The sequence below is a fragment of the Capra hircus genome, chromosome 23 (assembly GCF_001704415.2).
Source record: "Capra hircus breed San Clemente chromosome 23, ASM170441v1, whole genome shotgun sequence".
Classification (NCBI taxonomy): Eukaryota; Metazoa; Chordata; class Mammalia; order Artiodactyla; family Bovidae; genus Capra; species Capra hircus.
Genome location: NC_030830.1, coordinates 41190139 through 41209011, shown reverse-complemented (window position 1 = coordinate 41209011; position 18873 = coordinate 41190139). Strand labels below are relative to the sequence as shown.

At 53.9% G+C, this 18873-nt stretch overlaps 3 protein-coding genes across 6 annotated transcripts; all 3 read right to left on the bottom strand.

Moving 5' to 3' along the window:
* TAPBP (TAP binding protein) lies at positions 34–9801 on the bottom strand. The gene is made up of 8 exons (XM_018038586.1): positions 9620–9801; positions 9324–9494; positions 8829–9089; positions 2893–3291; positions 2160–2501; positions 1981–2070; positions 1813–1847; positions 34–1119 (listed from the first exon to the last, which is right to left on the bottom strand). Exons 1-8 carry the CDS (start codon positions 9654–9656, stop codon positions 1108–1110), a joined length of 1347 nt encoding a protein of 448 aa, XP_017894075.1. The 5' UTR covers positions 9657–9801; the 3' UTR covers positions 34–1107.
* ZBTB22 (zinc finger and BTB domain containing 22) lies at positions 9739–13337 on the bottom strand. Of its 3 annotated transcripts, XR_001917059.1 has the most exons (4): positions 13250–13337; positions 10700–12631; positions 10001–10074; positions 9739–9755 (listed from the first exon to the last, which is right to left on the bottom strand). XR_001917059.1 is itself a non-coding variant. In XM_018038582.1 (3 exons), exons 2-3 carry the CDS (start codon positions 12560–12562, stop codon positions 10072–10074), a joined length of 1866 nt encoding a protein of 621 aa, XP_017894071.1. In that variant the 5' UTR covers positions 12563–12631; positions 13250–13337; the 3' UTR covers positions 9984–10071. The 3 variants fall into 3 exon arrangements, 2 of the variants coding, with proteins under 2 accessions (XP_017894071.1, XP_017894070.1); XM_018038582.1 differs by lacking the exon at positions 9739–9755 and having other exon boundaries at positions 9984–10074; XM_018038581.1 differs by lacking the exons at positions 9739–9755; positions 10001–10074 and having other exon boundaries at positions 10555–12631.
* Positions 13983–18394, bottom strand: DAXX (death domain associated protein). Of its 2 annotated transcripts, none has more exons than XM_018038577.1 (8): positions 18292–18394; positions 17141–17399; positions 16174–17002; positions 15835–16049; positions 15445–15685; positions 14812–15280; positions 14437–14656; positions 13983–14234 (listed from the first exon to the last, which is right to left on the bottom strand). In XM_018038577.1, exons 2-8 carry the CDS (start codon positions 17345–17347, stop codon positions 14175–14177), a joined length of 2241 nt encoding a protein of 746 aa, XP_017894066.1. In that variant the 5' UTR covers positions 17348–17399; positions 18292–18394; the 3' UTR covers positions 13983–14174. The 2 variants fall into 2 exon arrangements, with proteins under 2 accessions (XP_017894066.1, XP_017894067.1); XM_018038578.1 differs by having other exon boundaries at positions 17141–17396; positions 18292–18390.

The following is an 18873-nucleotide window of genomic DNA, read 5'->3' as shown; positions in this document are numbered from 1 at the left end:
AAGAGGGTCCCTGAGGTAGAACTGAGACGTCCCTTCGAAAACACTGGAACGAGTTTATTCCCACACGATTAGACCCGCACCCTGCGTCCGAACGACCTGGCCCTCGAAGGTCCCCCTCAGCCGAGCCGCTGCTTCCTTCTTCCAGTAGTTTATTTGATTCAACACATTTTTTAATCTTTCGGACGAAAAAAGGCTAACTTCTTAAATTGAGCGCCCTCCAGCGGGCCCTGTGCAGGCGCGGGAGACACCGCAGGGAAAGGACAGGGTCGTCCCAGCCTTCGAGGAGCCAACAGTCCGGGCAGGGAGGCAGGCTTTTAACAACGACTCGCACAATCACTTAAATACAACCGTGGTGAACCGCAGTAGAGGGACACGCGGCGGTCTGAGGGGGCGAGGCCGACCTGGTCTGTAGCCCAGGCAGAGAGAACAACGCTGTGGGACCCAGAGGGAGTGGGAGGCCATTGGAGAAAAGGGTCAGCTTTAGGTGTAATGAGCATCGGGAGGAGGGCGGGAGAGCGCTAAGCGGGCTTGAAAAGGTGAGCAGTGGCTGGAGCGCAGGGATGCACTGAGTCAGGGCAGGAAAGAACGGATTTGGCCTTTAGAGCACCGGTTCCTGTCCCAGAGGTCCCTGAGACTATTTGAAGGGCTGCTTGAGGTTTCGCCTATGTTCATAACAATCCTAAACTGGTACTTGCCTTTTCACTCTCGGTTCACTAAAGAACCTACACTGGCGTTTTCCTGAAGCTATATGACGTGTACTGACATCGTCCCCACAGCTAATGGAAAGTGTGCTTGTGTCTTCCTGTGTATTAAATTGTTCTGTTTTGAGAACAGTACAGTAAGTATTTGTGGCTTATAATCTACATAAGTGAAAGCTTTATAGAGTCCTTAATAATTTTTAAGAGATCCTGAGACCAAAAGTTTTGAGAACCGCTGCTCTAGAGTCCTAAGGAGGTAAATGCCTGGTGTCTTTTCAGGAGGCATTCCAGTGGCTCAGTGGAGAGAGACTGGAGGGAGCAGGAACAGAGGGCATACAGTTTGGGGAGTTATTACAGTAGCTTAGACCGGAGAGGATGGTGGCTTCCCCAGGATGGTGCTGAGCTGGCCTCACTCTAGTTTCTGGAAGAGAAATAAAAGGAGGTGAGGGATTCAGGGTATTCAGGAAAGCAGGGCGAAGTGCTCATGGTCAGTCCAGAGACAAGTAGACGTCGTGGGCACAGAGGTGGCAGCAGAAGGAGGGTAACATTTTCTGTGTATTTTAAGCCTGGCAGATGCTGCACCAAGTGCTTTTGCTCCTGCATCTTTCAAAGGAGATGCCCTATCTCCTTAAATCCTTCCAACAGCCCTCTGAGGCTCTGCTGACCAGTACGGTAGCCACCACTCACTTGTGTCTGTTGAGCATTTGAAATGTGGCTAGTCCAAACTGAGGTTTAAAATAAACCACTGTTTTTGAAGACTCAGGATGGAGGAAACACTATAATTTCTTATACTGATGACATGTTGCCGTGCCAACATTTTGGATATATTAGATATCTTTTACCTTTTTAATGCAGTCCCTAGACTATGTATTTAACTTTACATATGTGCCTTGTGATATATTTCTATAGGATATCACTGCCTAAGTCATTTTCCCCCCCTTACATCCAAGGAAACAGGTGTAGCCTGTTTGAGGTGGCAGGATTTAATGCAGGTCTGTGTGAATTCCAAGGCTGGATTCTGCCCACCAGGCCAGCAGCCGCCCTCTTGGGTGAGGAGTTGGGGAAAGGGGATAAAATGAGAAAGGAAAATTAAAGGAAAGTGGAGTGTTGTTACCTTTTCCGTTGGATTCTGTGTGGCCAGGTAGGCAGCTGTGGAGAGAGATTGAGAAGAGATGGGATGGGGGAGCAGTAGGGCAGAGGGATGAGTGTCAGACTTCTTTGGGAGGAGGCAGATGATGTCTTGCTTCTCAGGGGTCCCAGTTTGGGTGGGGCTCACACTCACCGGCCCAGCTCAGTGCCTTGAGGAGCCCAAGGAGGAGAAAGGCAGACAGGAACAGGCCGATGCCGTCCTCCAGAGAGGGCCCAGAGAGACCTGGCAGGCAGAAGGGGCGAGAGAGTGAGTCTGAAATTCCCAGGCACCCCCCCAGCACCACCCCATTTCTCCGTCCACCAGGCTCTTACCAGCCACCTGCAGAGTGACCTCAGCACTGCGCCCCAGGGCGGGCAGGCTGGGGTGGTGGACCCGGCAGGCATAGCGGGCCCCATGCTGCTCACTGGTGACCGGGGGCGGCTGCAGGTGTGCAGAGAGGCTTACAGAGCCATCTGAGTGATGTCTCAGGGCCGAGAGCCACCTCTGGCCCTCAGCCTTCTGAAAGCGACCCTCTGGGCCACCCCGAAGCTCCCACTCCACCTCCAGGCCCTGGGAGGGGTAGAAGTGGGACACAAGGCAGAGCAGCTCTGGGGGCGCCTCCCCAGGAGCAGCCCATACAAGAGGTGCTGGTGTCAGGGCCACCTTTGGGGGTTCTGGGGAGAGAGGAAGAAAGGAACATGAGGAATTGATCTACAAAGTGCTCCCTCAGAGGCCCTCTGTGTGCCCTCTGGCTCCCCAGTACTGAGAGGGGTTTAGGGGTTTCCTCCCAGGTTGGGGAGCCCACCATCTCCCCATTGGTGTTTCGCAGGAATCTCCATGCCATGTCCCCAGCTTCAGGGACCCCTTCTTCAGATTTGGGAACCTCCATCCCAAAGCCCCTTAGATCCCTAGGATCCCTTTACCCATTGCCCCTCTGACTCCCAGGGATCCCAGTCTATCTCCCCATATTCACCACCACCCTTTTCTCCACTATCCTCCCATCATGGAGACCCTACAATCCTAGAGACCATCGTCTACCCATGAGAATCCCATATCCTCACTCACTCTGTACAGCAAGCTCCAGGGTGATCTGCCCTTGCAGGTATGGCAGGTGAACAGTAGCCAGATAGGTACCCTCCTGGGAGGGCTTAACTGCAGGCAGCCAGAAGGTCCCATTTCCAGTCCATGGCCCCCAGGGCTCATCGTCATCCCAAGCAGCAAATGCCACTGCCCCCTCTCGGGCAGCTGGCACCTGCCCATTCAGTCCAGGAGTCACAGCAAGCAGCAGGTGCCCCTTTCCCAGGTGCTGGCGTCGCCACTCCAGCCCAAAGGGAGGGGGACCTGGGGCCAGAGAAGTAGCAGCCTTGGGGGTGAGGGGCACGTAGGCAAAGCTCAAGTCCAGCAAGGCATCTTGTCCTATTCGGATGCGAGGGGTGGGGGTGTGAGTGAAGACAGTTAGGACAGCTGGGGATGGTGGGGAAAGAAGGGTCGGGAAGGGAAGAGAAAGAAAGAGAAAAAATAGAGAAATTGGGTTACGGGAAGGAGTTACCTCTTAAGGACACTTCCTTGGACACTCACCATCTCCCAGCCCTCCCTGCAAATCCCCTTTGCCTTGGGACTGTGTGGGACCCACTGTAACTCAGAGTGAGCAGAGAGGTCTCAAGGTGAAAAAGGGCAGCCTCTAAAGGCTGCTCGGAACACACAGCCCATACTGCACCAGCCCAGGGGATGAGGGATCTGAGGGTACTTGTGACACAACCTGAACCAGCCCACCAGTCTCCACATCCACCCTTGAGGAGCCAGGCCTTCCTTGGTTTGCTGGTGAAGACAGTGATGACTCATGACTGTCAGTCCTGTGGTGCTACACAGAGTACTGACTGACTCTGGAAGGTTCTGGCTCTAGACTAAAGCTGAACACAGACCTCTGGGCTCTGCTGAGGCAAGTATGGGCTGGTTAAGTGCCTGGAGCCTGATTGCCCTGATCAGTCCCAACTCAGCAGCTGTTATATGGCCTTGGGCCAGTTAGCTTACTCTTCAGTCTCCCGTTCTTCTAAATAAGGATAATGATGATGCTAGCACTCATCCCAAGGAGTTGGAGCAGTGAAGGGTAAGTCAATTCATATCTGCTACTGATCTGGATAACAAAGACACCTATATATAAAAGCTGCTTAGCATAGTGTCTGGAACACAGTACATCTACAAAAGTGTTTGCTGTGATTACAGCCAGTCATCTGCCAGACAAACGAAACATGTCCCAGCTGAACAGCATCTCTAGAACATCTGGCCAGCTCCAGTGCTGGTCTTCCCTGCCTTAAATGATCACCACCAGCCCCCAGGCACTAAAGGCAAAACATCTGCAATCCCTAAGATTCCTTCTAATTCATTCATTCGACTAATATTGATTGAGCACCTAGGATGTTCAAAGTTGATGAGAGTGGTGAACAAGACAGGCAGCCCCCTACCCTCAAACTGTACAGTCTGATAAGAAAGACAGATCGCCAAACACAACACGCTATGTGCCATCCCCACCAGGCCCTAACTGTCTCCCAGATAGATGTTACATTTGTTTCCGACTCAAGTGCTCATCGATATACATTTGGGCAGTTACAGCAGCCTCCTCTCAGATCTCGCTCTCCCTCATTTCATCCTCCACACTATAACCAAATAACATGGCTACAAGTCTGACCTGGGCACTTGCCTGTTTAAAAATCCCAGTTACCTAGGAACCTAGCAACTAAAAGCAGAGGCTGGGGCTAGAGGGCCCAGGTTCAATCCCTAGCCTTGCTTCTTACAAATTGTGTGTCCCTGGACAAGTTACCTAACTGCTCTGTCTCATATTTCTTCATCTATGACATGGGGATAACATCAGTACCTAGTCCTTATGGTTATTCAGAGGAATAAATAAGATTATGCCTATAAAGTGCTTTAGAACAGGAGCTGGTGTATAGGAAATGCTTAGCTGTTACTACTTTCACTACTGTCATCATCATGGTGAAGGATTTGCAGGGTATCTTGGAAAAATGACTTAATCTATTTTTCCCAGTAGTCCAATGACTGATCCTTGCCTACCTTTTGTAGGAGTCATGTAAAACAACAGGCTTTTGGAAAAATGGCACACACATACATACACATACACACGAAACTTCTGATGATTCACTATCACTTATAAACCCCAGCTTTCAAGGAACTTGGTAATCTCGCCCCCAACCTACCTTTCCGGACTTCTCTTGCACCCTAAGAACCAGCCACGGAGAAGCCCTTTCTAAGACCAGTAGAAAATCTGTTGTCACTGGGCTTTGCTTTGCTTTGTTCAACTGCCAGAAATGTCTGGGTTTTCCAAGTGGAAGTAATTTTTTTTTTCCTCTTGTGATTATTTTTGTTTTTTGGCTGTGCCACTTGGCTTGCAGAATCTTAGCTCTACAACCAGAGACTGAACTGGAGCCCTTGGCAGTAAAAGCACAGCAGAGTTCTAACCACTAGACCACCAGGGAATTCCCTACTTTCATGTAGCTTTTAATCCCAGCTTCTAAGGCCTACAAAGTTAAACTTCTCTGAACCTCATAGGACTATTTTTGTTCAAGAGAGTAAAAAGAGTAAGCAATTTCATTTAGTTTATTTAAATCCAGAAACACACTTTTGAATTGTATGAATCAATCTGTAGAATTTATAAACAAATCTTAAGCTAACAGTGCTCTTTAATATGGGTAATTGAAGCAATTTTAGACCTGCCTTCCACAACCTGGACTCTGTAAAAATATAAATGTAAACATAACAGGGCCAGAACCTGTTGGTAAGGAAATTAGTACTGTTTCACAGTTTGTATTATATAGGTCTATGCTTTTTTGTTAAAAGTGAATGATAACAATTATAGGGTATTACTGAAAAAAATGAAACCCAACTCTAATCAAGCCTCTAGCTCTATCAGTGTATAGGAAATGTATAGGAAGCGTGGAGGGAAAAGGAACACAGGGAACGGCAGGATGAGGAGACGGCTGGTCACATATAGAATATGGGGCATCTACAGAACAGATGGCAAGCCAACAGCATTTAAAGGGATGGGGCAACTACAATAAGAGAGACTCAAGAGACAAAACTGCTGTGGACTGGCTGTTTGCAGCTCTGCCTTCCCCAACCCCCAATTCACATGCTGAAGCCCTAACCTGCACGGTGACTGGAGACAGGGAGGTGGACGAGGTGACACAAGTCAGTGAGGTCACAGGTGAGCCCTAATCTGATAGAGCTGGTGCCCTTATAAGAAGAGGAAGAAACAGCAAAGCTCTCTCTCTCTTCCCTCCCTGTGAGGACACAGCCAGAAGGCAGCCGTCTGTGACCACGAGTGGAGAGTTCTCAGCAGACAGTAGCCATGCTAGCACACTGATCTTGGACTTCTAGCCTCCAGAACTGTGAGGAAATAAATTCCTGTTGTTTAAGCCCCACTCTACGATATTTTGTGATGGCAGCCCAAGCAGATTCAACAACCAAAGGGAAAATACAGACATCTTTTTGATCCTGATTCAAACAAATCAGTTGTAAAATAGCATCACTGAGACAATTGGGAAAAATTCAGTATAGGCTGGAAATTAAATCATATTAAGGAATTATTATTTGTTTTGTTAGGTATAATGCTACTGTGTGCAGGGGGGATGTTAAAGTCCTTATGTAATAGAGATGTTTACTGAAGTACTTATGAGTAAAATAATATGATGGGATATACTTAAAAACACTTCCAAAAAAGAACAGAAGATTGGAGGAAGATAAGTATAACAATTTGGTAGGGCTTCCCTGGTGATCCAGTGGTTAAGAATCCCCTTTACAATGCAGGGAGCACAGGTTCAATCCCTGGTCCAGGAAGATCCCACATGCCTTGGAGTAACAAGCCATGTGCCGTAACTGCTGCTGAGTCTGCACTGTAGAGCCTGCGCTCTGCAACAAGAGAAACGGCCACAATGGGAAGCCCTCACACTGCCACTGAAGAAAGCCCATGCCCAGCAACGAAGACCCAGCACAGCCAGAAATAACAAATGTTATTCCCATTAAAATATTTGGTAAATGTAATAACTATACAAGTAGGTATACGGTGTATGGTGGGTTCATTCTCCTCTCCTCCTTTAGTGTATCACTGAAACTTTCTATAATAATTTTTAAAGAATGATGAGAAATACTATACACACAAAGTATTTAAGAAAGTATATTTGTCAACAAACATTTTAGAGTATTTAATACTTTATTCGTTAAGAAATAAAGTAGAAATAAATCCATACTAGCAAAATTATTGATCTGTGACCCTGGAAAGAGTCTATTGTTAATTTTACATTAAAAAGAAACCTTTCATTTTCTTAAATCCCTAATCAAGCAAGAATGTTTGAAAAGGAAGACTGAGCACAGCAACTAGTTTTCACCCCCGGTGGTGAGTGAGCTGCAGTAAGGTTCTCACCTGGCCACGGCCCTTGGTTCCCTATCCGCACTTCTTTTAGGGCTCAAGTCACTTTCTACTCTACAATTATCCCATGACAAATCTGATGAGAGCGTTTCTGAGAGTAGACTCTACATCTGGTCACCTCTGTGACCCTTAAAAGTGTTCAAGGCCACCCCAGAGATTCTGATTTAATTCACCTGGAGTGAAATTTTTAAGGATTCTTATTTGCAGACGGAACTGAGAACTACAGGGCCCCAATTTATTCTTGGTGATAATAAACATTTATTAAACCAGTGAATAAATTAACAAAGTGTCTCCCTTGTCACAACAATGGGAAGGCAGATGGGAAATACCATCCACATTTTACAGTTGGAAAAGCAGATTCAGAGAAAAAGGGACATTCTTACCCTACCCCGTGAAACCAACAGCCTTGGAAATATTCCTGCCCACTAGAGACAACTGCCATCCCCACAAGGAGCAGTTTGCCTCTGTTCCTGCCCTGGGCAAGGTCTGGGGACAAAGAATGGAGATGGAAGCAGAGGTGAGGATTGCGTAGTGGGTGCTGAGTCCCATGGGTGATTCTCTCAGTGAGGAGAATGTCAGGGAGAAGGTACTGGGGAAGGCAGGTTGTAGGGCTCAGTAGGGGTTGACTGGCAGGTCAGGCTGTGTCCTTTCCATAAAATCACACAATGTTTAAGAATTGCCAAGGACTCTGTTCCCATCACCCTCCAGAGAAGAGCTCCAAGAAAGCCAAATCCAGGTCGCATCTTCCCCACTTTTGCTTTATCCGCCCACTCCCTGCGCCCAAGACCCGAAAAGTGCCCAAGCCCTGGGCCTCGAACCGGGTTACACAATGCGGCAAGTGGTCCGTCCTTGCAGCCGGAACCACCAGATCCCCCGCCGCTTCCCTTCCATGCACTCAAGCCCACCATTCAATGACCACAGAGTCAACGAATCATCACGAGCCCTAAGAGGAGGCTGTCAGGTGAGGTTAACGCGCTTGAGCACAAGAGCCTGCGCTTTGCTGATTGTTGCAGCGCTGGACGTGGGAGTGGGTGGGGCGTGAAGGCAGTTTTGTTTTTTTTTTTTTTTTAAACATGGTGAACAGCAAAGGTGGGGGCGCCTAGCAAGATCTCGGAGGAAAGGAGCAAAAGTTCCTGCTTCTGAGACCCTCCCAAGCCCCTCGCCTAGCGAGTTGCTTAAGGTCTGCTGCTGCTGCTAAATCGCTTCAGTCGTGTCCGACTCTGTGCGACCCCATAGACGGCAGCCCACCAGGCTCCTCTGTCCAAGGGATTCTCTAGGCAAGAATACTGGAGTGGGTTGCCATTTATTTCTCCAGTCTTAAGGTCAGGTGTCCGGAACCCCCGCCTCTCTCCAAAACCCCGCCCCAAACCGCATTTTATTTTAGATTAGGTTGGGACTAGATAAAGCGGTAAAGACATTTTAACTGAACTGCCTTGATTTACAAATAAAGAAACGGAGACTCGACTGGGGAAGTGACTCGCTCAAGTCCGCAGAGCGAGTTAACGGCTGATCTGGACCCTTACAATCTACCCAATAATCTCCCATTCCCCTCTATAGCTACCTGTTGCCATGGTGATGAGAGCAGGCTCTGGCTGAGGCTCCGACTGTGGTCGAAGGAGGCTGGAGAGGCTGAGGAACGGGCTAGACATGCTGACCATGAGCCAAGTCCCGTCCAGGGCCCGCGGGCAGCTCTGCTCCGGGGTCAAGTCGCTGAGCCATTTGGCCGAGGCTGGGAGCGGGACGTAGAGGCTCATTTCGCAGCGTGGAGCGGGGGCGTCCCGGGGATACTGTCTGAAGGCGGCCTGAAGGGTGCCCGCGGGGTCTGTGAACGCAGAGAGAGGAGCTGCAGGCGTAGAATCTCCGCCAGGAAAGAAGAGGGGAGGGCAGCGTCCAGGGACTTTCAAAGGTGCAGACTAGCCGGTCGTGAGAGACTGAGAGGGCGGATGGTTTCACTTTACAGCTGGGGGAAACTGAGGCCCGAGGTCACTGAGACCCGAAGGGCTGGGGGGGTTTCGGGGGAGGCAACAGAGTTGGGAGCGAGTCAGGGATGACTCACCGTGAACTTTGAGGTAGCGCTCCGGGGCGAGGTCCGGTCGAGGAGGTGGGCTCTCCGCGCCCTGGCGCAGCAGCAGGGCAGCGGGTTTCTTGGCCAGCTTGCCCCCGCCCGCATCCTCCACGAACCAGCACTCAATCACCGCGGGTCTGGCCGAGACGGCGGTCGCCAAGCCTGGGGAGAGGGACGCGAGTGAAGGCACGGCCCCAACATCAGGTGACCCGACCTCCCCCATCCCCGGACGTGGCGGGGCTCACCTCCCACCGTTCCCTGTGCAAGGAGTCACGGGGGTCGCTCACCCAAAGCCACAGCGAGGAGCAGGGACACGCGCTTCATGGCGCTCGGATTTCTCAGCTCTGAAGCCGCCTCTTCCTCCTTTCGCTTTCACTTTCCTCCAAAGGCCAGCAGGTGGGGCGGAGGAAATCCCCTCTCAGGCTGGGGGAAAGCTCGTGGGAGGCAGGTTCTCTCCCCGCCTTCCCCCCCCCCCGGCGCCGGGCAGGGTTCCCGAAACATCCTCTCCAGTTGAGGAGTTCCGGTCTGGGGACCTCAGTCCCGCCCAGCCCTCCTGGACTACCCAGCGCCGCAGAGTCCGGGAGCCTTCCCACACCCGAGGCGCCCCCGCCTGTCCCCCACAACCCCGAATCCACTTCCCTGAGAACCATTACTCCACCTTCCCCCACCTGTGCCGGGTCCCAAGCAGACACATCGGGGTTGTCGGGAAGCCAAATGAAATGACCAATAAATATTTTAATCACTGTTTAGAAAAAATAAGATTTAAAATAAAAACCTGTACTCCTACAACTTAGTCCCTCCTTGTCTCCATCCCCCTCTCTCCCCAGTGAGAATTGAGTTTGGGGACCCCCAAAGTGGGGGAGGAGAGATTAGGGTAGAAATAAAGGGCACATCCTTTTGCGGGGCAGGCTATATTCTAGGAAAAGGGTGGGGCTCTAAGGCCTGGTCCCCACAACTACACAAACACAGACTTCAGGTACAGACTACAACCACCTGACCCTTGACCCAGTGACTCCTGGATGCTCAACAAGCCCCCTCACCCCCACCCCCACCCCCACCCCACATGGGCCCTACTCGGGAGCTGGGGCTTCTGTGCACCCATCTGCAGGGAAGGAAGGGCTGAGTTACAGGGATACTTTGGGGAGGAGGGGCTGAGGAGTGGAATGGGGTAGCCCATGGGGCGACGCGGTTCCCCCTCCAGGATATATATACACAAGTCCACAGAGACAGGAAGACAGTGAGTTGGGAGATCACCTAGGGTCCACAGTGCCCCAGACTCGTGATCCCTAATCTCTCTTCCCGGAAAGCTACCCCGGTGGGCCGCCCCTTCAGTTTGCTCCGCCGCCCCCACTGAAGCCCATTTCCACCTTGTGGACACTGAGCGGGGACCAGACGCATCGGCTGGACGGGGGCGTGGCCCCACTCGTCTCGTCGCCGCTGCCCCCGCCGCCGCCGGGGGACTCTCTCTTGGGCTGCACGGCCGCTCCGCTGGGCCCGCCCCCGGGGCCCGGTCCAGCCCCGCCCCCGCCGCCTAAGTGGTGCCGGCGCTCACAGTGTCCCCGGTGGCGCATGAAGCTGTCTCGCCACATGAACTTCTTGGCGCAGACACTGCACTCGTAGGGCTTGAGACCCGTGTGCGTCTTCATGTGCTCCGTCAGGTGATGCTTCATCTTGAACTTCTTGTTGCACACGGGGCAGTCAAAGGGCCGCAGGTTGAGGTGCATGTTCACATGGCGATCTCGCATGCTCTTGTGGGAGAAGGCTTTCCCGCAGTGGCACAAAAAGATCTTATTTCCATCCCCACTGCCCGTCCCTCCAGGGGTCCCGCCGGTACCACCTGGCCCGCCCAAGGCCCCAGCTGGTGTGCCCCCCAGGGTCACCGCCCCGTGTTCAGCTTGGCTCCCTGGCGGCTGTGAGGAGGAGGAGGATGAAGAGGATGGGAAGACTAGGATCTGGTTGCCCTGCATGTCCAGTGGGAGCAGGGGCCTCGGAGGGTGTGCTGGAGCATAGGATGAAGGGGTTGGTCCCCCTGAATCATCAAGCCCTGCCCCAGGACCCCCACCTTCATAGGGACCAAAGTCATTGGAGGACTCACAGAAATTGACCTGCTCCTCTCCCTTGTCCGGAGGCTCAGACAGGGTCCGGACATCACTTATGCTAAGGGTAGCCTCAGGTCCTCCCCCTGCTGAAACCCTGGAGCCACCCCCCAGCTCTTCATCTTCGTCATCCTCACAGGTCAACACCAAGTCTTCCTCCTCCTCATCCTCTTCCAGGTCTGGGTCTTGTGGAGCCAGGGGTGCCGATGCTGGGCAGTTTCCACCCCGCTTCACATATACCCAGTGTTTCTGTGGCACAATGCTGGGGGGTGCATAGGTGGGCCGGCGGAGCCCAGCCCCAGGGACCACTGCACCCCTCCCATCCCCACCGTCATCACACAGCTCATCTGCCTCCAGCAGCAGCTTGCCAGAGGTAGCACCCCCACTGCCAACCACAGGGGCAGGGAAGACAGGGCCGCCTGTGCGGCGCTCCCCACTGCCCACTGCAGAAGCTGCAAAGGCCTCCTGGGAGGAAGATGAGAAATCAGTGGACTCCCGGGGGCTGAAGTAGTTGCTGCTGCTGGGGGATTGATTCTCACTGGCCCGGCTGGAGGCATGGGAGCGCACGGAGCTCACAGTGGCAGGGGCTACTGTGCCCCCACTCCCGGAAGGCACCCCAGCACCGGGGACAGTGACCGACGTGGCTGCAGCAGTTGTGATGGTGGTGGTGGTGGCTGAGGCCCGGCCCTCTCGGAGGAGTTCAGTGCACTTATCCACGATGTGCCACATTTGGAGCACGGACCCCACTGTGAGGAAGTTAACAATGTCAGCAGCGGCCATGCTGAGGCGGCCAGTGTAAGCTGAAGCCAAGACAGTCTCAAAGGCTCCTGGGTCCATGACGCTGGGCAGCGAGATGGAAGTCATGCCCTTGAGTAGGACCTGGTCGTGGAAGTAAGGGGAAGAGGCAGCCAGGACAGCACGATGAGCCCGGAACTCCCGTCCCTGCACCCGGATGGACACATCACAGAGCTGGCCCTGCAGCCGCTGCTGATTGAGAGACTCCAGGAGGGCACTGGTCACCTCTGGGAAGGACACATGTACCACCGCCGCTGCAGGCAGGGGCAGTGGTGGCGGGGCCAGTGATAGAGGCAGGGGGAGTGCTGCCCCGCTGGGAGACAGAGGAGATGGCTCCATGGTGTGGAGGGAAGGGGTACCCCCCCAGCCACAGGAACAAGGGAAGGAGGAGGGCGGCCGGGGGGGTCTCTGGAAAGAAAAAGAGAGACGAATGATAACATCTCATAATAATACAGCCCTTTACAGTTTAAAAACACATTCACATTTATTATCTGGGTAACCCCCTTCAAGGACACTATAAGGTAGGCACTCCTCTCAACCCCATTTGACAGATGACAAAACTGAGGCTCAGAAAGATTAAGAGATTATCCAAGGTCACACCACTAAGTGGCAGCACCCACAAACGCAGGAGTCCTAACTCCAAATCCAGTGCTCTTTGGAGGTTAGAGAAATAAGGTACTCCTGGGGAATGGGGTGCCTCCCCTCAGAAATTCCCATTTGCCTGAGACCCCAACTTAATAAAATTTACCTTACTGGGGTTTTGTACACTTTTCTTGGGTTGGGGGGACAGGTCGGTTCTGGCATCGAAAACCACTTCCCTTTAGGCCATGCCCCTGGCTAGCCACGCCCCTTGCCCCCAGTTATCCCTAATCGCCCATCTCAAGACCCGCCCCATGGCCTTTTGGCTCCGCCCCTGAGTACCCCCGCCCACATAGGACCCCGCCCCCCTCTGCTCCGCCCCAAGCGGTACTTCGACCTCCTCTCCCACCCGGAAGGCGCCCCCCAACCCCGCGCGTCCCCGCTTACCGGGCCGCGCGCCCCCGGGCCCCCCCCGCCCCTCACTCGGCGGCCAGAGCCGCAGCCTGGGCCCCTCCCGCCGCCATCTTGCGCCGACTCCCTCCGCCCTCCGCCTCCGCTCCGCCTCCCGCCCCTCAGGCTTTAAAGGCACAGGCTGGCACCCCGCCCGAGCCGCTGGGCAATACTCGGCCGACTCGGCCACTTCTCCTTTAAAAAACAGCTGTTTCATTCCACCTTAAAGGTACCACGTTTCGTACGCCGCTAAGGACTCAGGACTCGGGTCTGCCGAAGCTCTCATTCCCCTTTAATTTGGTAAGCCTGCCTCTTCCTATTGGCGATGGGTCTAGGCCTTCTCTGCTTGGGCTCCGCCCCTGAGCTGTGGCCATTAGCGCGTTTACGATGTCTAACCGCCCCGGTCGCCCAGCTTCTGACAGTCCTCCTGAAGCCCCGCCCCCCACCTCTGCTCCTGGATTGGCTAGATAACCTTGAGTCGGCCCCTGATTGGCTTTTTTACTGCTACCGCTCGAAGTGGGAAAGAAAAGCGCATTCAGGAGGCTGAAGCACATTTTAGTACCTTGCAGAGGGCAAGGAGGCCTGAGGATGAGAAAAACTCCAACAGAGGCCTGAAGGCAGCTGGACAGGGCATATCCAGGGCTGTCCCGGGAGAACGGCTAACCCTGAGCCAGAGAACAGCTGGTGCCAATCACCAGCTGGTGAGGGCGGGACAAGGAAAAGACAGGGATACAATAAGAAAAGAACTTTATTGTTCATTAATGTTTCTGTGTAAAACTTAAGCTTTGTTGTTGTTGTTGTTTTTAAAAAGAAACCACCAAAAGGCGATTAGCTCAGTCCATCCCTTCCTCAGTCATGTGCTTCCTACCATCCTCCAAATACCATCCCAAACATTTTGGGGGCAGGGAGGAGGGGGAGGCAGTTAATCAGAGTCTGAGAGCACGATGATCTCCTCCGGATCACACTGTGTGGCCACACTCATCTGCAGGGGAGTGAGAGACAAAGAGTCAGAAAGGTCTGGAACATAGTGGAGGAGAAGCCAGGGAAGGACTTTATCAGAGATCAAAACTTAGGGTGGGGAAAAAAGAGAGAGGGAGGAGGTAATGGGTGTAACATTCAGACAGAGAACCCCAAATGGATAATGAAAGGGAATGAAGTTAGGAAACACAGCCACCCCCTCTTACCTTATAAGTACCAGGCCTGGAGGGTTGTGACTGGGGAGTGTGGGACAACCGGGTTGGAAGTGGGCTACAGAGGGAGCTGGTCACCAAGCCATGGCTAGGAGAGTCCACCCTTGTGGAGGAATCAGCAACTGGAGCCATAGAAGCCAAAGGGGAAGGCGGGCTGGCCAGGGTACGTGTCTTCTGCCCGTTCTTCTGCACTGCCCTTTGCATTTCCACATGGCTAGAGACAGAAACACACATGGGAGGAGAGGTATGTGGAGCCTGAGGCTGGAGGGGGAATGTGCAGTTTCTCCCCAGACTCCTTTCTACAATATTTCTCTCAGAAAGCCCCTTCAGCCCCTCCATGGCTTCCCTCTTTCTCCTTGTTGCTGTTACCTCATTCCTAATGGCCCAGCTTCTGTTTGCTTCTCCTTCCGAGATTTCTTGCGGGGGGGACTGGAATCCCCCCAGGTGTGAGGAGAGACACCCCCATTGAAGGAAGTGGAGGTGACCATGGCGGCCCCATTCTCCAGCACAGTGGTAAGGAGGTCCTCTGACTTCTTGGAAGAGGAAACGTCCCGCTCCTCAGGGGAAGGGGTCGTATCCAGGGGCAAGGCTTCAATCTCTAGCTCGAAGAGCTGAGACATAGGGCTCTCTTCCTCCAGGGGCAACTCCTCGAGGTGCTCTTGCCTTTCAGCAACTACACTGGAGGGGGCCGGGGGCTCTTCTGCCGGTGAAGATGGTGACTCTGTGAGTCTTTTGTTTTGCTGCTCCTCTGAAGACCCACTGTTCCCTTTATGAGGTTCCAGGTTCTCTTCAGTGGAGACCGGTAGTGGGGACATGGGGCTCTTATCTCCATCCTTCTCTGGAAAAACAGAAAAGAGCAGATTGGTAGCAAAAGCACTGGGGGAAAGAAAACTGCTGAGAGGACACAGAGTGAGAGGAAGAAGGAAAGGATCTCAAAGAGGGGGCTCGTGCCCAACAGAGTAGAGAGAACTGACACACGAGAAGATGGTTTCCTTGACATACCTGCTTCCTCCTCCTCCTCCTCCTCTTCATCGTCCCCCTGACCTTCCTTCATCTGTTCCAGATCCTCCTCTTCTTCGGAATCTGTGGCCTCATCTTCTTCCTCCTCGTCTTCCTCATCTTCCTCCTCGTCTTCCTCGTCTTCCTCTTCCTCCTCCTCCTCTTCACTTTCCTCATCTTCTTCATCGTCGATCTCAGCCTTGGAAGTGGTAGGACACTCCTGGGATGCCACTCCACTAGGGCCCTGCAGAGGACAAACGAGTTTCCTGAAGGGATCTGTTGCCCCGTTCTCCAAGGAATGCTTCTTGCATTCCTTCTGCACACGCCATGATCAGTCACCCCAGACTCCCTGCTGGCCAGTGCAGGGGAGGGACGAGGTCTCTCCGTTCATACCTCACCAGAATCCAGCGAGGATTTAGGGGTATCTTCAGAGTGCGAAGAGGTGGCTTGGGGGAGCCGGGCTCTTCTCTTCTGTCTCTCGCTCTCCTCATTCCTGTCTTGCATCATCGCGTACTTGGAGATGACCTCATCCAGCCGGCTCATAGCCAAGCTTCGGTTCTCCCGCAGGCGCCGGGCCAGGACAGGATCTGAGAGTGCGGGATCAATGCCTGTGTGGGAAGATATAAAGTCAGGGTAGTCACGCAGAACTCTAGAAGGGACTAAAGAGATGCCCCCTCCACCACACACACCTGACGAACGAGGGTTACCAAGGAGTATCTCACTAATGCCTACCTGGCCTATAGTCATCTGTGAGGTGACAGCCGAAGTTGTAGATGAGATCCAGGTGGCGACGCTCCTGTAACCTGATGCCCACATCGCGGAAGGCATCCTGAGCCATGAGCTGGAGCTGCTGTCGGGGGAGGCCAAGGCTGTGCCGAGCAGCTGCTTTCTCTACGGCCCGCAGTACATCTCCATAGTCAGGGAAGGTATCAGGCCCTGGCTTGTTGATGAGCCGCTCAATGCGCCTGTTGACCTCTGGGTAACGGGTACCACGGTAGGGGATGCGCTGCTCTATGACCCGGCCTGTCAGTGAAGAGCAGTCTTTCAGCTCACACAGCCGCCCAAAGAGACGGATCAGCTTACGCTTCAGCCTTGCTTCCTGCAGGTAAGTGGAGTCTGGGTCATCCAGTTCTGAGAGATCCAACTCCTTTTCTTGCAGCCGCCGGATCTCTGCCACATACAGTGCCAGCAGCTGCTCCAAGCGCTGGATCTGCCGCCGGGAACCACGGGTCCTTGGGGCCTCAGAGCCAGTGGTCTCAGCATTTGGGTCCGAGGAGGGGTCTGGGGGAGGGTTATTCCCAGAGGGTTCACTAGAGGTGGTGGCAGCAGGGGCCAGGTTCAGCTTCTTCTTGGCTGAGTGGGCCTTGAGAACCGTGCAGAGCTCATTAATGTAGACATAGAGCTTAGCTGGCCGGTTCTGGGCCCGAGAGAGGACCCGAGACAGGATGTTGCAGAACTCCGCCGAGGCCAAAAACAGAGGGTGGGCCCGCTGCTGCCGGTTATAGAGGAACGGGACCACCTCGGGGTGGTCCGCCGTCTGCGTCTTACACAGCGCAAGGAACTGGAAGGTTCAGGGGGAAAAGGGAGGGGAAAAAGACAAAGGATAGGGTTGGGAGAAAGGGTTAGTGGGGGAGAAAGGACAGAGCCAAGCAGCCATCCCCCTCCCTGGGGCACGACAGTCTTCTCCCCTAAAGCTCACCTCTTCAAACAGCTTCTCATTCTCCAACTTGTAGCATTTCTTGCCGCCCGAACTACTGCTTCCTCCAGCCCCATGGGGCTGAGAGGAGCCAGGGGCTTCTGCCCTGGGTGAGGCCGGATTAGGGGGTGGGTGGGAGGGCCCTGGCTGAGCAGCTGCTTCATCTTCATCATCATCATCCAGCACGATGATGCTGTTAGCGGTAGCCATAGGGGATCAAATCCCCCGGAGGGAGGAAGTGTTGGGGATTTCGTAATTCCTGCTGGAAGGGGATGGGGCCTCAGACAGAGCCCCTCCAGCATCGCCCCATCCCTTCATCTCACACGTTTTCTAGTCTTCTTGGGTTTCAAAAGCACCCAGCCATGCCCAACAGTGTACTCATTTCCTGGCTTCAGCAAGCATTAGTACTGTACGTTTTTCTGGCCCTTTACTGGGGGAGTTCCAAACCTTCTGAAAACCTGAAGTCCCACCTCCAGCTCCACCCCCCACGCCTGTATCCGGTCTTTCAGTCTCGTTTTCCCCACTATTTCTCAGAGTTGCCAAGTTGGGTCTTCCTCTCAACCCCTGGACGACCTCTCTCGCTGCACTACAGATTTCCTTGACATTCTCTCGAACAGACACCACAGCCCCGCTGGCACCACCGTTTTCCCTGTTCGCTCTCTCTCACACATATCAAATCTATACTCTCACCCCATTCTGAAAGATAACCCCAACTCGGAGACCCTCTGAGAAGGAGGTTCCCTCCCAACAATCCATTCCCTTTTCTCCTACTTAAATTATCTCTATATTCCACCCTCTGATGGGTCTCCTCAAACCGAAGCGCTAGGTTAAAGATATTTCACCCCAAGTCCCCTCCTTCTCACCCCACCCTAACTTCCCCCATTCTCTCTCAGTGACCTGTAACCAATCGTGAGCTCCACGCTGGGCTCTCCCGATTCCTCTCAGATCCCAGCCCCGAGTCCAGTCCTTCCCCTAAATGAGCTTCCCGCCAAGTCCCCCTCCCCCAGTTCAGCCCCTGGCCGCCCCACTCCCCTTCAGGGATAGGAAGGAGGATCCCACAGCCTGCCCCTCAGACTCCGCGCCGGGGACTCCCCAGTACCTCTCCCTCGACAGTCCTGCCCCCGCCTTCGCTCCCCACACCGTCCGGCCCCCACCTCAGAAACGGTCTCTCGAGGCGACCCTCTCCGCGGATCTCAGAACCTCGCATGGTTCCCTCCGTCTTCCTTCCCCCTCCCACCGCAGGCCCCACTCCGTACCGGAAGCCGCGGAGCTTCCGCCCACACGCTCTGGGCGCGGCCATATTGTCGCACGGAATCCTGTGCCGCCGTCAGGCAGGAAGGGAGGGAGGGCCGCCCCTCCTAGAGCCTCCCCTGCCGCCCACCTAGTCTGCGGCTCCTTTCACCCTGACCTGCAGGGGGAGGATTTGTCGCCTCCGGGCGTCCGAAGTACCTGGGGGCCGCCATTTTGCCGTACGGCTCTGGCTGCGCCGGGAGCGGGGCACGCCGTCAGTGGAGCTCTTTTCACCCGGTGCTTCCGCGACTCCGCCAATCAGAAACTTCCCGCATCCCGGCCCAACCACCGCTAGTCGCGTGCGGGGAGGGCTGATCCACCTTTCTACGTGAGGGGGGCGGGGGGAGGAAATAACGGAACAGCGCGGGGTGAGGAATTGGGCCCTCCAAGGCTGAACAGGGAGGCACGGAAAGGCAGGAGTGTCTTAAAAGGGAAATGAAACCTTT